The sequence below is a fragment of the Thalassophryne amazonica genome, chromosome 1, assembly GCF_902500255.1.
Source record: "Thalassophryne amazonica chromosome 1, fThaAma1.1, whole genome shotgun sequence".
Classification (NCBI taxonomy): Eukaryota; Metazoa; Chordata; class Actinopteri; order Batrachoidiformes; family Batrachoididae; genus Thalassophryne; species Thalassophryne amazonica.
In genome coordinates, this window is record NC_047103.1 from 15191771 (window position 1) to 15208443 (window position 16673).

At 42.5% G+C, this 16673-nt stretch overlaps 1 protein-coding gene across 1 annotated transcript in view; it reads right to left on the bottom strand.

Annotated features, from left to right (window-relative positions):
- Positions 1-3618: 3618 nt before the first annotated feature.
- LOC117521059 (mucin-3A) overlaps positions 3619-16673 on the bottom strand; it is a 39629-nt gene continuing 26574 nt past the window's right edge. Inside the window, exons 4-7 of the mRNA XM_034182375.1 lie at positions 14243-14501; positions 13022-13069; positions 11592-11630; positions 3619-4892 (exon numbers count right to left, since the gene is read on the bottom strand). Of these exons, the coding sequence (XP_034038266.1) occupies positions 3619-4892; positions 11592-11630; positions 13022-13069; positions 14243-14501 (1620 nt within the window). The remainder of the gene's footprint in view (positions 4893-11591; positions 11631-13021; positions 13070-14242; positions 14502-16673) is intronic.

Genomic DNA, 16673 nt, shown 5'->3' on the forward strand with positions numbered 1-16673 from the left:
GAGTGGATGTGAACAGCTTTGAGGTGTTACCTAATACCCCATCATTTATGCGCTGGCTGGCTGTTGTGGGTGATGTCTCATTTGATGAGATTGGCTTGCTTTGGGTGCTGGCTGGAATATATGCAGTGCTGTAATTCACAGTTGGTGACACCATCGGAGGCTCTGATGTGCTGTTGGATGTGGTGTTATGAGTGGATGTGAACAGCTTTGGGGTGTTACTTAATGCCCCATCATTTATGTGCTGGCTGGCTGTTGTGGGTGATGTCTCATTTGATGAGGTTGGCTTGCTTTGGGTGCTGGCTGGAATATATGCAGTGCTGTAATTCACAGTTGGTGACACCATCGGAGGCTCTGATGTGCTGTTGGATGTGGTGTTATGAGTGGATGTGAACAGCTTTGGGGTGTTACCTAATGCCCCATCATTTATGTGCTGGCTGGCTGTTGTGGGTGATGTCTCATTTGATGAGGTTGGCTTGCTTTGGGTGCTGGCTGGAATATATGCAGTGCTGTAATTCACACTTGGTGACACCATCGGAGGCTCTGATGTGCTGTTGGATGTGGTGTTATGAGTGGATGTGAACAGCTTTGGGGTGTTACCTAATGCCCCATCATTTATGTGCTGGCTGGCTGTTGTGGGTGATGTCCTCATTTGATGAGGTTGGCTTGCTTTGGGTGCTGGCTGGAATATATGCAGTGCTGTAATTCACAGTTGGTGACACCATCGGAGGCTCTGATGTGCTGTTGGATGTGGTGTTATGAGTGGATGTGAACAGCTTTGAGGTGTTACCTAATACCCCATCATTTATGCGCTGGCTGGCTGTTGTGGGTGATGTCTCATTTGATGAGGTTGGCTTGCTTTGGGTGCTGGCTGGAATATATGCAGTGCTATAATTCACAGTTGGTGACACCATCGAAGGCTCTGATGTGCTGTTGGATGTGGTGTTATGAGTGGATGTGAACAGCTTTGAGGTGTTACCTATACCCCATCATTTATGCGCTGGCTGGCTGTTGTGGGTGATGTCTCATTTGATGAGGTTGGCTTGCTTTGGGTGCTGGCTGGAATATATGCAGTGCTGTAATTCACAGTTGGTGACACCATCGGAGGCTCTGATGTGCTGTTGGATGTGGTGTTATGAGTGGATGTGAACAGCTTTGGGGTGTTACTTAATGCCCATCATTTATGTGCTGGCTGGCTGTTGTGGGTGATGTCTCATTTGATGAGGTTGGCTTGCTTTGGGTGCTGGCTGGAATATATGCAGTGCTGTAATTCACAGTTGTGACACCATCGGAGGCTCTGATGTGCTGTTGGATGTGGTGTTATGAGTGGAAGTGAACAGCTTTGGGGTGTTACCTAATGCCCCATCATTTATGTGCTGGCTGGCTGTTGTGGGTGATGTCTCATTTGATGAGGTTGGCTTGCTTTGGGTGCTGGCTGGAATATATGCAGTGCTGTAATTCACAGTTGGTGACACCATCGGAGGCTCTGATGTGCTGTTGGATGTGGTGTTATGGGTGGAAGTGAACAGCTTTGGGGTGTTGCCTATGCCCCATCATTTATGCGCTGGCTGGCTGTTGTGGGTGATGTCTCATTTGATGAGGTTGGCTTGCTTTGGGTGCTGGCTGGAATATATGCAGTGCTGTAATTCACAGTTGGTGACACCATCGGAGGCTCTGATGTGCTGTTGGATGTGGTGTTATGAGTGGATGTGAACAGCTTTGGGGTGTTGCCTAATGCCCCATCATTTATGCGCTGGCTGGCTGTTTGTGGGTGATGTCTCATTTGATGAGGTTGGCTTGCTTTGGGTGCTGGCTGGAATATATGCAGTGCTGTAATTCACAGTTGGTGACACCATCGGAGGCTCTGATGTGCTGTTGGATGTGGTGTTATGAGTGGATGTGAACAGCTTTGAGGTGTTACCTAATGCCCCATCATTTATGTGCTGGCTGGCTGTTGTGGGTGATGTCTCAGTTGATGAGGTTGGCTTGCTTTGGGTGCTGGCTGGAATATATGCAGTGCTGTAATTCACAGTTGGTGACACCATTGGAGGCTCTGATGTGCTGTTGGATGTGGTGTTATGACTGGATGTGAACAGCTTTGAGGTGTTACCTAATACCCCATCATTTATGCGCTGGCTGGCTGTTGTGAGTGATGTCTCATTTGATGAGGTTGGCTTGCTTTGGGTGCTGGCTGGAATATATGCAGTGCTGTAATTCACAGTTGGTGACACCATCGGAGGCTCTGATGTGCTGTTGGATGTGGTGTTATGAGTGGATGTGAACAGCTTTGAGGTGTTACCTAATACCCCATCATTTATGCGCTGGCTGGCTGTTGTGGGTGATGTCTCATTTGATGAGGTTGGCTTGCTTTGGGTGCTGGCTGGAATATATGCAGTGCTGTAATTCACAGTTGGTGACACCATCGGAGGCTCTGATGTGCTGTTGGATGTGGTGTTATGAGTGGATGTGAACAGCTTTGGGGTGTTACTTAATGCCCCATCATTTATGTGCTGGCTGGCTGTTGTGGGTGATGTCTCATTTGATGAGGTTGGCTTGCTTTGGGTGCTGGCTGGAATATATGCAGTGCTGTAATTCACAGTTGGTGACACCATCGGAGGCTCTGATGTGCTGTTGGATGTGGTGTTATGAGTGGAAGTGAACAGCTTTGGGGTGTTGCCTAATGCCCCATCATTTATGCGCTGGCTGGCTTGTTGTGGGTGATGTCTCATTTGATGAGGTTTGGCTTGCTTTGGGTGCTGGCTGGAATATATGCAGTGCTGTAATTCACAGTTGGTGACACCATCAGAGGCTCTGATGTGCTGTTGGATGTGGTGTTATGAGTGGATGTGAACAGCTTTGAGGTGTTACCTAATACCCCATCATTTATGCGCTGGCTGGCTGTTGTGAGTGATGTCTCATGTGATGAGGTTGGCTTGCTTTGGGTGCTGGCTGGAATATATGCAGTGCTGTAATTCACAGTTGGTGACACCATCGGAGGCTCTGATGTGCTGTTGGATGTGGTGTTATGAGTGGATGTGAACAGCTTTGAGGTGTTACCTAATACCCCATCATTTATGCGCTGGCTGGCTGCTGTGGGTGATGTCTCATTTGATGAGGTTGGCTTGCTTTGGGTGCTGGCTGGAATATATGCAGTGCTGTAATTCACAGTTGGTGACACCATCGGAGGCTCTGATGTGCTGTTGGATGTGGTGTTATGAGTGGATGTGAACAGCTTTGGGTGTACTTAATGCCCCATCATTTATGTGCTGGCTGGCTGTTGTGGGTGATGTCTCATTTGATGAGGTTGGCTTGGCTTGGGTGCTGGCTGGAATATATGCAGTGCTGTAATTCACAGTTGGTGACACCATCGGAGGCTCTGATGTGCTGTTGGATGTGGTGTTATGAGTGGATGTGAACAGCTTTGAGGTGTTACCTAATACCCCATCATTTATGCGCTGGCTGGCTGCTGTGGGTGATGTCTCATTTGATGAGGTTGGCTTGCTTTGGGTGCTGGCTGGAATATATGCAGTGCTGTAATTCACAGTTGGTGACACCATCGAGGCTCTGATGTGCTGTTGGATGTGGTGTTATGAGTGGATGTGAACAGCTTTGGGGTGTTACTTAATGCCCCATCATTATGTGCTGGCTGGCTGTTGTGGGTGATGTCTCATTTGATGAGGTTGGCTTGCTTTGGGTGCTGGCTGGAATATATGCAGTGCTGTAATTCACAGTTGGTGACACCATCGGAGGCTCTGATGTGCTGTTGGATGTGGTGTTATGAATGGAAGTGAACAGCTTTGGGGTGTTGCCTAATGCCCCATCATTTATGTGCTGGCTGGCTGTTGTGGGTGATGTCTCATTTGATGAGGTTGGCTTGCTTTGGGTGCTGGCTGGAATATATGCAGTGCTGTAATTCACAGTTGGTGACACCATTGGAAGCTTTGATGTGCTATTGGATGTGGTGTTATGAGTGGATGTAAATGGCATCATTGTGGTGTTAGCTAACGTTCGATCATTTCTGGTGACAGATGTCTGATGGCTGACTGTTGTGGGTGGAGTCACATTTGTTGGGGTTGGGTCGGTCCATGGATTGGATGGGATGTCACGAGTGGGTGTGAATGGCAGCACTGTGGTGTTAGCTAATGTATGATCTTTTCTGCTGAAAGCTGTGTGCTGGCTGACTATTGTAGATCGTTGCACTGTTGTGTTTTTCAGTGGAATATAGTCAGTGCTGTGACTGGATGACAGTGTCACCATTGGAAGCTCCGATGGGTTGTTGGATGTGAAGTCATGAGTGGACATTACTGGCCTTATTATAGTGTTAGATACTGTCCCGTCATTTTTGCTGAAATTTGTGCGCCAGCTGACTGTTGGGGGCGTGGTCACTATGGTAGGCAGAGTCCCACTTATTGGGGTTGGACCAGTTTGGGGGTTGGATGTGGTCCCATCGGTGGACGTGAATGGCATCATTGTGGTGTTAGCTAATTTCCCATCATTTGTGCTGAAGGCTGTGTGCCAGCTGACTGTTGTTGATGAGGTCTCAGACTCAGATGTGATTGGAGTCACATTTGTTGGAATTGGAGTGCTTTGGCGGTTAGGTAAAATATGGTCCGTGCTGTCATTGGCTGTTGGTGAGACCAGTGGAGGTTCTGATGTTCTGCTGACCACGGTATGATGATTGGTCTTGAATGGCGTTACTGTGATGTTCACTAATGCCCCATCATTTGTGCTGTTAGATATATGCTGGCTGATTGTTGTGGGTGGAGTCTCATTTTCTGGACTTGAGTCGCTCTGGGGGTCGGATGAAAAATGGTCAGTGCGATCACCGGTTGATGTTGAGAACGTTGGAGGCTCTGCTGTGTTGCTGGTTGTTGTGTTGCGAGTGGACACTGAAACTAAAAACGAGATACAAACATCACTTTTTTGAACAGGAAAAAAGTAAGTCCTTTTGGCGTCTCCCTTGTTTCACTTGAGGATCTCCACAGCAGATCCAAGGTGGATCTGCATGTTGATTTGGCACAAGTTTTTTCACCCTTCTTGACGCAACTCCACATTACATGGAGAATGAGTTGGGGTGGCCTTGAACCAGGAACCTTCCACAATAGAAACAAGGACACTTGGCCACCACTCCTATACCACTACTAAAATGGTTTAATTGATAAAATATTCGTAAAATATTGCACTGTATTGTCAAATAACATAAACAATAACTTCCAATCTTAACAACAAACACAAAAATAAGCAACTAGCAATGATATGTACAGGCAAGCAGGGCGTATGTTCATTGTGAACCTGCTTATGTAAGGTGAGTCTAAGTGTTGCACTCTTCGCACAGTGCCACACAGTGGTGGAATTTATATACGGAACTTATAGCAATGGGCTCTGCATCAGTTTATATGAGATAACATATTTTGTACACAGAAAGTTGCAGTGTAATGTGAATTAAAAGTGAAACATATTTTTTTACGCATCGTTCGTCATCGGTAAAAAAAAAAAATCTTGAATAATCTCGAATAGCCGAACGTGTCCCCGCGGCGAACACAGCTTTTCGATGGTTTTCATGTCAACCTATAGTCCGTAAATTATACGGATTTTTCCGAGTTTCAGAGTCATACAGACGTACAAATAAAGTCGGATATTCAGGGTTTGGTCTGTAATAAACTATTTCTGCAGCGCGGCTCCACTTTGAAACCATGAACCATTGAAGCAATGCTTCGATCCAGTAGCTCGTTGGTTCTTTGATTCACTGCTCTTCAGAAATGGCAAGCCGCTTCTTAATCCCTCGCAAAGTCTTTAAAATATCGTCAGTCACTTTTGTGTGGATTAAAGTCACTAACTGGGACTCTTGTCTTGTTGCTGTCAAGAAACGAGAATCGTCCTCCGTTCCGTGTTCACACAGCTCGAAACGCTGCGCGGCTGAGACAGAGTCCGGTCGGAATTAATAACTTCAAAATGAATAAAATGACACCTCTTTCCAAATGTAATACAGACAAGAAACTACAATCGACTAAAACGTTTTTTTTTTCCTCCCAAAATGAAACGTGCTGTATTTTCTTTTCAAATTACATCCTGAAGTGAAGCACAGCAGCTGGAAGCTCAGCTCAGATATATGGAAAGACATTCATGCCAATAATGTCTGAAAGGAAATGCTTTTAACAAAAACTACAGATTTTGTTTATTCCTATTTATGTCCAGAGATCAAGGATTCACCATGTAGAGTTCATTATCAATCAATCAATCAATCAACTTTTTTCTTATATAGCGCCAAATCACAACAAACAGTTGCCCCAAGGCGCTCCATATTGCAAGGCAAGGCCATACAATAACCATGAAAAACCCCAACGGTCAAAACGACCCCCTATGAGCAAGCACTTGGCCACAGTGGGAAGGAAAAACTCCCTTTTAACAGGAAGAAACCTCCAGCAGAACCAGGCTCAGGGAGGGGCAGTCTTCTGCTGAGACTGGTTGGGGCTGAGGGAAAGAACCAGGAAAAAGACATGCCGAGAAGGGGGGCAGAGATCGATCACTAATGATTAAATGCAGAGTGATGCATACGGAGCAAAAAAAGAAAGAAACAGTGCATCATGGGAACCCCCCACAGTCTACGTCTAAAGCAACATAACCAAGGGATGGTCCAGGGTCACCCGATCCAGCCCTAACTATAAGCCTTACGAAAAGGAAAGTTTTAAGCCTAATCTTAAAGTAGAGAGGGGTATCTGTCTCCCTCGATCTGAATTGGGAGCTGGTTCCACAGGAGAGGAGCCTGAAAGCTGAAGGCTCTGCCTCCCATTCTACTCTTACAAACCCTAGGAACCACAAGTAAGCCCGCAGTCTGAGAGCGAAGCGCTCTAATGGGGTAATATGGTACTACGAGGTCCCTAAGATAAGATGGACCTGATTATTCAAACCTTATAAGTAAGAAGAAGAATTTTTAAATTCTATTCTAGAATTAACACGGAGCCAATGAAGAGAGGCCAACACGGGTGAGATCTGCTCTCCCTGCTAGCCCCGTCAGTACTCTAGCTGCAGCATTCTGAACCAACTGAAGGCTTTTTAGGGACTTTTAGGACACAACCTGATAGTAATGAATTACAATAGTCCAGCCTAGAGGAAATAAATGCATGAATTGTTTTTCAGCAATCACTCTGAGACAAGACCTTCTGATTTTAGAGATATTGCGTAAATGCAAAAAGGCAGTCCTACAGATTTGTTTAATATGCGCTTTGAATGACATATCCTGATCAAAAATAACTCCAAGATTTCTCACAGTATTACTAGAGATCAGGGAAATGCCATCCAGAGTAACGATCTGGTTAGACACCATGCTTCTAAGATTTGTGGGGCCAAGTACAATAACTTCAGTTTATCTGAGTTTAAAGCAGGAAATTAGAGGTCATCCCATGTCTTTATGCTGAAGGACAATCCTGCAGTTTAGCTAATTGGTGTGTATCCTCTGGCTTCATGGATAGATAAAGCTGGTATATCTGCGTAACAATGAAAATTTAAGCAATACCGTCTAATAATACTGCCCAAGGAAGCATGTATAAAGTGAATAAAATTGGTCCTAGCACAGAACCTTGTGGAAACTCCATAATTAACTTTAGTCTGTGAAGAAGATTCCCCATTTACATGAACAAACTGTAATCTATTAGATAAATATGATTCAAACCACCGCAGCGCAGTGCCTTTAATACCTATGACATGCTCTAATCTCTGTAATAAAATTTTATGGTCAACAGTATCAAAAGCAGCACTGAGGTCCAACAGAACAAGCACAGAGATAAGTCCACTGTCCGAAGCCATAAGAAGATCATTTGTAACCTTCACTAATGCTGTTTCTGTACTATGATGAATTCTAAAACCTGACTGAAACTCTTCAAATAGACCATTCCTCTGCAGGTGATCAGTTAGCTGTTTTACAACTACCCTCTCAAGAATCTTTGAGAGAAAAGGAAGGTTGGAGATTGGCCTATAATTAGCTAAGATAGCTGGGTCAAGTGATGGCTTTTTAAGTAATGGTTTAATTACTGCCACCTTAAAGGCCTGTGGTACATAACCAACTAACAAAGATAGATTGATCATATTTAAGATTGAAGCATTAAATAATGGTAGGACTTCCTTGAGCAGCCTGGCAGGAATGGGGTCTAATAAGCATGTTGATGGTTTTGGATGAAGTAACTAATGAAAATAACTCAGACAGAACAATCGGAGAGAAAGAGTCTAACCAAATACCGGCATCACTGAAAGCAGCCAAAGATAACGATACATCTTTGGGATGGTTATGAGTAATTTTTTCTCTAATAGTCAAAATTTTGTTAGCAAAGAAAGTCATGAAGTCATCACTAGTTAAAGTTAATGGAATACTCAGCTCAATAGAGCTCTGACTCTTTGTCGCCTGGCTACAGTGCTGAAAAGAAACCTGGGGTTGTTCTTATTTTCTTCAATTAGTGATGAGTAGAAAGATGTCCTAGCTTCACGGAGGGCTTTCTTATAGAGCAACAAACTCTTTTTCCAGGCTAAGTGAAGATCTCTAAATTAGTGAGACGCCATTTCCTCTCCAACTTACGGGTTATCTGCTTTAAGCTACGAGTTTGTGAGTTATACCACGGAGTCAGACACTTCTGATTTAAAGCTCTCTTTTTCAGAGGAGCTACAGCATCCAAAGTTGTCTTCAATGAGGATGTAAAACTTTGACGAGATACTCTATCTCACTTACAGAGTTTAGGTAGCTACTCTGCTCTGTGTTGGTATATGACATTAGAGAACATAAAGAAGGAATCATATCCTTAAACCTAGTTACAGCGCTTTCTGAAAGACTTCTAGTGTAATGAAACTTATTCCCCACTGCAGGGTAGTCCATCAGGGTAAATGTAAATGTTATTAAAAAATGATCAGACAGAAGGGAGTTTTCAGGGAATACTGTTAAGTCTTCTATTTCCATACCATAAGTCAGAACAAGATCTAAAATATGATTAAAGTGGTGGGTGGACTCATTTACTTTTGAGCAAAGCCGATAGAGTCTAATAATAGATTAAATGCAGTGTTGAGGCTGTCATTCTCAGCAATCTGTGTGGATGTTAAAATCGCCCACTATAATTATCTTATCTGAGCTAAGCACTAAGTCAGACAAAAGGTCTGAAAATTCACAGAGAAACTCACAGTAACGACCAGGTGGACGATAGATAATAACAATAAAACTGGTTTTTGGGACTTCAATTTGGATGGACAAGACTAAGAGACAAGCTTTCAAATGAATTAAAGCTCTGTCTAGGTTTTTGATTAATTAATAAGCTGGAATGGAAGATTGCTGCTAATCCTCCGCCCCGGCCCGTGCTACGAGCATTCTGACAGTTAGTGTGACTCGGGGGGTGTTGACTCATTTAAACTAACATATTCATCCTGCTGTAACCAAGTTTCTGTTAGGCAGAATAAATCAATACGTTGATCAATTATTATATCATTACCAACAGGGACTTAGAAGAAAGAGACCTAATGTTTAATAGACCACATTTAACTGTTTTAGTCTGTGGTGCAATTGAAGGTGCTATATTATTTTTTCTTTTGAATTTTTATGCTTAAATAGATTTTTTGCTAGTTATTGGTGGTCTGGGAGCAGGCACCGTCTCTACGGGGATGGGGGTAATAAGGGGATGGCAGGGGGAGAGAAGCTGCAGAGAGGTGTATAAGACCACAGCTCTGCCTCCTGGTCCCAACGCTAGACAGTCACAGTTTGGAGGATCCAAAAAAATTGGCCAGATTTCTAGAAATGAGAGCTGCTCCCTCCAAAGTGGGATGGATGCCGTCTCTCTAACAAGACCAGGTTTTCCCCAGAAGCTTTGCCAATATCAATGAAGCCCACCTCATTTTTTGGACACCCTCAGACAGCCAGCAATTCAAGGAGAACATGCGGCTAAAACATGTCACTCCGGTCTGATTGGGGAGGGGCCCAGAGAAAACAACAGAGTCCGACATGTTTTTGCAAAGTTACACACCGATTAATGTTAATTTTAGTGACCTCCGATTGGCGTAACCGAGTGTCATTACTGCCGACGTGAATTACAATCTTACCAAATTTACGCTTAGCCTTAGCCAGCAATTTCAAATGTCCTTCGATGTCGCCTGCTCTGGCCCCCGGAAGACAATTGACAATGGTTGCTGGTGTCACTAACTTCACATTTCTCAAAACAGAGTCGCCAATAACCAGAGTTTGATCCTCGGCGGGTGTGTCGTCGAATGGGGAAAAACGGTTAGAGATGTGAACGGGTTGATGGTGTACATGGGGCTTCTGTTTAGGGCTACGCTTCCTCCTCACAGTCACCCAGTCAGCCTGCTTTCCCGACTGCACGGGATCTGCCAGGGGGGAACTAACGGCGGCTAAGCTACCTTGGTCCGCACCGACTACAGGGGCCTGGCTAGCTGTAGAATTTTCCACAGTGCGGAGCCGAGCCTCCACTTCGCCCAGCCTGGCCTCCAAAGCTACGAATAAGCTGCACTTATTACAAGTACCGTTACTGCTAAAGGAGGCTGAGGAATAACTAAACATTTCACACCCAGAGCAGAAAAGTGCGGGAGAGACAGGAGAAGCCGCCATGCTAAATCGGCTAAGAGCTAGTAGCTACGCTAAGCTAGCGGATTCCCAAAAACACACAAAGTGAATAATGTGCAAATAATCCAAAGGTGATTCAGCAGAAGGAGTGCCCCAATCAAGGCACCAAACAGGCCATGAAGCAGCACAGGCAACGCACGACAACGGTGCTAAAATAAAATAAAAATAAATAAATAAATAAAAACGAAAGCGTTAGCAAGCTAGTTAGCCTGCCAACGCTAATAAAAGTTAGCTGATAAAAGTGCTCCGTCGCGATGTTTCGACCGTTAGAGGTCTTCCTTAGGCGTTGGAGCACAGTAAAAAGTTAAAAAAAATTAAAAAGTAAAAAAGTAAAAAAAGTAAAAAAGTCTTGAAAAAGACTGTTAGTTCAAGTCCAAAGCAGCAGGTAGCAGTCTCTGTGTAAACAGTCCAACAGAGAGCCCTCCAAATCCAACCGAGCCCTCCCAAAGATTTTGCAAAACAAATGAGGAACGAATGGGAGGAAAATCTGACAAGCTGTCATTATGTACAAAGTTTAAGGATCCAGTGACCAAATTCATATTTATTTACTTTAAGACTAAATAAAATGTTCAATTTCAATTCAATTTAATCGGCTTATAAAGTGCCAAATCACAACAAAATCTAAATATACTAAACAAATACATCACAATTGTACACATATCAAATTGTGGCATGTGTACAATTGTGACGTATTTGTTTTTAGTCATGTTATTTGATATGAAACAGGATAACAAATGAACCTGCCAGTGGTTTTGTATTTGATTTCATAGGGTGTTTCAGTTTGAAATTTACGTTTTCAAATTTATACAATGTTCATTTACATTTTCAAATAAAACTGTGCTTTTAAGCGGTTTTTGAATTCATTTTTGGGTTTCACATATACCATGCGATTAATCATGATTAATCACAGAAAGTCATTGAGTTAATGCGATTAAGATTTTTTATGTTTGCCCACCCCTAGTAAGAACACATTTAAAGTTATACTTACCAGTGTGAGGATCTGCAAGTCCACCCTGAGATTTATTTCCTGAACAGTAAATGTGGTCATTAAAATTTTTTTAGCTTATCACTTTGAGGAGTATCCACAAACTTGAAATATACAGTTTTTCTTTTCTCATGTTAGCATGTTTAACATGTTTGCTGTTTTTCATCAAGTTATCATGGCAAATTGATAATTGTGTCAAATCTCAGTTAACTGCTCATTTTTATAGTAAACACTAAAGATAGCAAAATACTACTATGCTTACATTTCAGGAACAACTCATCATTGCACCACACTAGATATTCTTTAAATTATAAATGAAGCATTGCATTGTGGATCTCTGCGTAAAATTTACGTGCCTTCTGTGTAGGGAAACTAGGGCTAGTGAATCACAGGGCACAGTGAATCAGTAGTTATATCTGCAAAACTACATATATGTTTGCAGTAGTTATGCCATATTTTTATGCATAAAGACACCCCCTTATAAATTAGTGTTTTTGTTTTTGGATACATTAAGGGTAAAACTAAGTGGCAAGTGAAGTCAGTTTTTCCTATCAAAAGTAAATTTTGTAGATGTCAGTGTCTTTGTATTTATTTCTCACAACAGAGGAAAGTGGCCCAAAAAATGTTATTAGTTAGAAGACTACCCCGTCCAACTGATGAGTATGTGTTATGTCTTCTCCAGACTATCAGCTATTGATAACATGACTCATGTGAGTCACATGCACTTCGGGGCACAGTGAATCAGACTAGAAGTGATTTACTAAGCCAGTATCAAGTGGATGACAAATATTACTTGTTGAAGCTTATACATTTATTTTTCCATGAATTCTTTTTATAATTTGGGTATATAAACAACTGTTTTCACGTTTGAACAGAAATTATGACAGATGTATTTATAATAGTTTGTAAAGGACTTATAGCTTTATATAAGACACTCACACATTACATAGCTGGTTCACTGGATTATAGTTTGTATATGTATCAGCATGTATATTTATATTTTGAAGAAATCTTTAAATCTGTGTTTTTCTTTATATTCAAAGTTGTTTCACTGTGCCCCGGACACAGATTCACTGTGGCCTGTGCATTAGTGTCTGGGGTACAGTGAATCAAAAAATTTTAAAATGATTTTAAACACCTGTAAATTGGGGAGACATAAATAACACAGCCTTATAAACAATACCTTGCTATATTAAATCCACAATAGAATGACCTAAACCTATGCATAACGTGTTTATGCTGCCACAAAACAACATTTTTGATGCACTGTGCCCCAGTTTCCCCTATACTAAATAGTCTCTGTTTGAAAAATTCACTGCCCAGATCCAATTCACTGCCCAGATCCAATGTTTTCACTAGTATAACAATACTAATAATAATAATAATAACAACAAAATATATAGAGGTAATATTAGTCACCCAGTAGCACACACCTTTAATGCTTCTGTAATCACGTACACGATGTCTCAACCATCTGAAGTCTACAAGAAACATAAAAACATGCAACATTCAGCATCCAACATGCTCTATATCTACAGTCATGCAAAACTACAATATGATATATAGAGAATTTCAGCTGAAGACACCACAGGAGTCCCTCTTTTAAACACAACACTGAATTTTGTAACAAGGACAATACTTATAGTAAACCGCACTGCTGAGCCCTGAACTTGTGTGAGGTCTTAGTGAGGTGAACCTGTGCAACAAGTTCACCTTTAAGATATTTGTCAAGGCACCTTCGTCAAGATATTATGCAAACAGCATTTCATAGACTCTGCCCCTTGTGACTACAACTACAACTGAAAAGTGCCCAAAGTCAGTCTTGTCGGAGGTGTTAGGGAGGTGAAGTGTACAAAATCTCACCTCGATATAGGAAGTCTTTTTCAAGATATTACAAGCAGAAGGTTACAGAGACTCAACATCACACTGACCATGTCCAAGGTCTTAAGGTGCCTTGACACTTGCACAAATTTGATCCCCACATTGGTAAGCAATCTGCCGTGCCAGAGAGTAAATGCATTGTACACTGGTTGTAAACTCACTGTAAACTCACTGTAAACTCATTGTAAACTGGTTGTAAATTCATTGTAAACTGTTGTAAACTATTGTAAACTGTGAGCGGCTTCGTGCAAGCACGCAAAGAAAATTTAGAAATGTTCAAAATCTCTGGCATGCATAGATGATCTTGTGCACCACATTTCACCTCAATGGACAAACTATTTGTCAAGATATTGTAGACAAGCACACATTGCGTCAAGCAGTTCCTAGAATGTTTCTTCTTCCAGCAGTGTAGGTAAAAATTACATTGTAGTTCATCTGCATCACTCAAGAGATTTTCTGATGAGTGTGCTGAGAAAAACTAATTCTTATGTTTAAAGAGTGTGTTATTAGTGAAACAAAGTGCTAGTACCTTGGGGGGGGGGACTTCTGTGTTGACAGTGACAGCAAACACATAACATCTACATTTAAATGAACATACTTCCATGAATCATGAAGTCTACAGTGAAAGGATAATTAGTACTGTGCATTCCATTAAAGTCATGCTAATGACAGACAGATAACATGTTACTTTGATCAAAACTAAAGTGATTAGACCTACAATTAAGATCAAGTAGTTTCTGAAACAAAGACAAGATCTTGTACGTCAATCTCACCACACTTCAGGTTGGTATCAATTTTCCTTGCATGAGGGCTGGTTATGCCCCAAAACTCTGACCTCCAACCAATCACAGTGCCATCCTCACAGAGCTCAGGGTGGTGCAGGTCAGCCCAAATACGGAACAGGTACAGTTCCACTTCTCCAGCTGTGGTTCCTGGGAGTGGATCTCTGGGACGACAGCCTAACCACAAAGAACCAGATGGGGGGACAGCCTGAGAGATGACCCTCTTCTCCGCCACTATTCTTCCATCAATCTGAAACATAATCTGTATTACTATCATCACAGATGCAGTGAGGATCCATCTGTAGTTCAGGCTTGAAGGCACACATTAAATATGATCTGTGTCCTTAAATGGATGGAATTAAGTTTGTTACATTTGCCTAAAATCTCCACCAAGATTATATGTTTGCTTGATTGTTTGTATAAACTCAATGCTAAAATAACCACGGACGTATGAGCATAAAGACAGGAAACAGAATGTGACCTTTTGACCTCTTAAAATAGGTCAAGCTTAGGCATCTTTGAGCCTGTCCAAGGTCCGTGTCCCAAGAATGCTCTCTGTATTTGAAGACCCTGGCAGTAATAGGACTGGACTTATGCTGTCGGCAATATGAGCATAACAATAGGAAACAGAATGTGACATTTTGACCTCTTAAAATAGGTCAAGGTTAGCCATCTTTGAACTTGTCCAAGTTCTGTGTCCCAAGAATGCTCCCTGTGAATTTGAAGACACTGGCAGTTATAGGACTGGACTTATGCTGAGCACAGACAGACGGACAGATGGACGCAAAGTCTTCACAATACCCACTGGCCATATTTGGGCTGAGGGTAAAAATGGCAATAATTCCTAACAGTTTGTTGTCAAACTCTTATAACAAAGAAATGTAATTGAGGCCTGATGTTTTACAGTTTAAATATCAACTTTTATTGTAAATAAATATTAACATAACGAACAAACAGCCAACGCCGCATTCACTCAGTTTGGAAGTCATCATGTTGCATTGCTCAGCATTAGCATAAAATAGACTTTGTTTCTGTGAAGGCTCTCAGTTGTCCAGGTGGTTTTGATAGTACAGAAGCTTGAATCTTCAACTGGACTGGGTTGCTTGACGCAAGGACGTTTCGCTTCTAATCGCAGAAGCTTCCTCAGCTAAAATTCTTGCTCTGGTAGTCTGACTTCTGTCTTGACTATTGTAGAGAAGAAAACAGAAGCCACAAAAGCTGGAGTATTAAACCTAACCAGACCCCTCCTACCGAGAGGCAGACTGCTATTGGCTAGTGTAATTCCTCTAATTGTAATTGCTCTAATTAGCACCTATTGTACTCTAGTTAGAACCCTCCTAATGACAGGGCAGCTGTCCCTCCTAACGATGGGACTGACGCCTCTCCTGACGGCTCTCCTGATGACGTGAATGACTCATTACCATGAACAAAAGACTGAAACTGCTTAGACCTGAGTACCCCATTGTAAACAGGGGACAAAGCGTGTCTCAGACCCCCTCCCCGGTTAAGGCTGGGTTTCAACTGTTTCACATACAATGCCTCCTTCACTCCTCTCTCAAACCATTTCTTTTCTCTCAAATGTGTGGTTAGTGTCTTTAAGGTGATGAACTGCAGACTGAGGTCCACCGGTGCCCTCTCTGCGGTGCTGGTATAGTATTTTGTGCAACGGCTGCTTAGTCTCATGCCCTAAGACAGGATCCCTAGTTACAAACAGAGCAATGTAGTGTATTCTATCAGATGTCAGGAAAACTGTAACGAACACTACATAGGCAAGACTAAGCAGCTGTTACACAAAAGGCTATACCAGCACCGCAGAGAGGGCGCCGGTGGAACTCAGTCTGTAGTTCATCTCCACCTTAAAGACACTAACCACATTTGAGGACAAGGAAGTTAAAATCTTAGCCAGAGAAAGGAAATGGTTTGAGAGAGGAGTGAAGGAGGCATTTTATGTGAATCAGTTGAAACCCAGCCTTAACTGGGGAGGGGGTCTGAGACACGCTTTGTCCCCTGTTTACAATGGGGTACTCAGATCAAAGCAGTTTCAGTCTTTTGTTCATGGTAATGAGTCATTCAAGTCATCAGGAGAGTCGTCAGGAGAGGCGTCCGTCCCATTACTAGAGGGACAGCTGCCCTGTCATTAGGAGGGTGCTAACTAGAGCACAATATGTGCTAATTAGAGCTATTGTTTAGTCTTTAGCCTATAGCAGTTTGCCTCTCGGTAGGAGGGGTCTGGTTAGGTTTAAAACTCCAGCTTTTGTGGCTTCTGTTTATTCTTCTCTACAAGAGTCAAGACAGAAGTCAGACTACCAGAGCAAGAATTTTACCTGAGGAAGCTTCTGCGATTAGAAGCGAAACGTCCTTGCGTCAAGCAACCCAGTCCAGTTGAAGATTCAAGCTTCTCTACTGTCTCAAGGTGTTAACA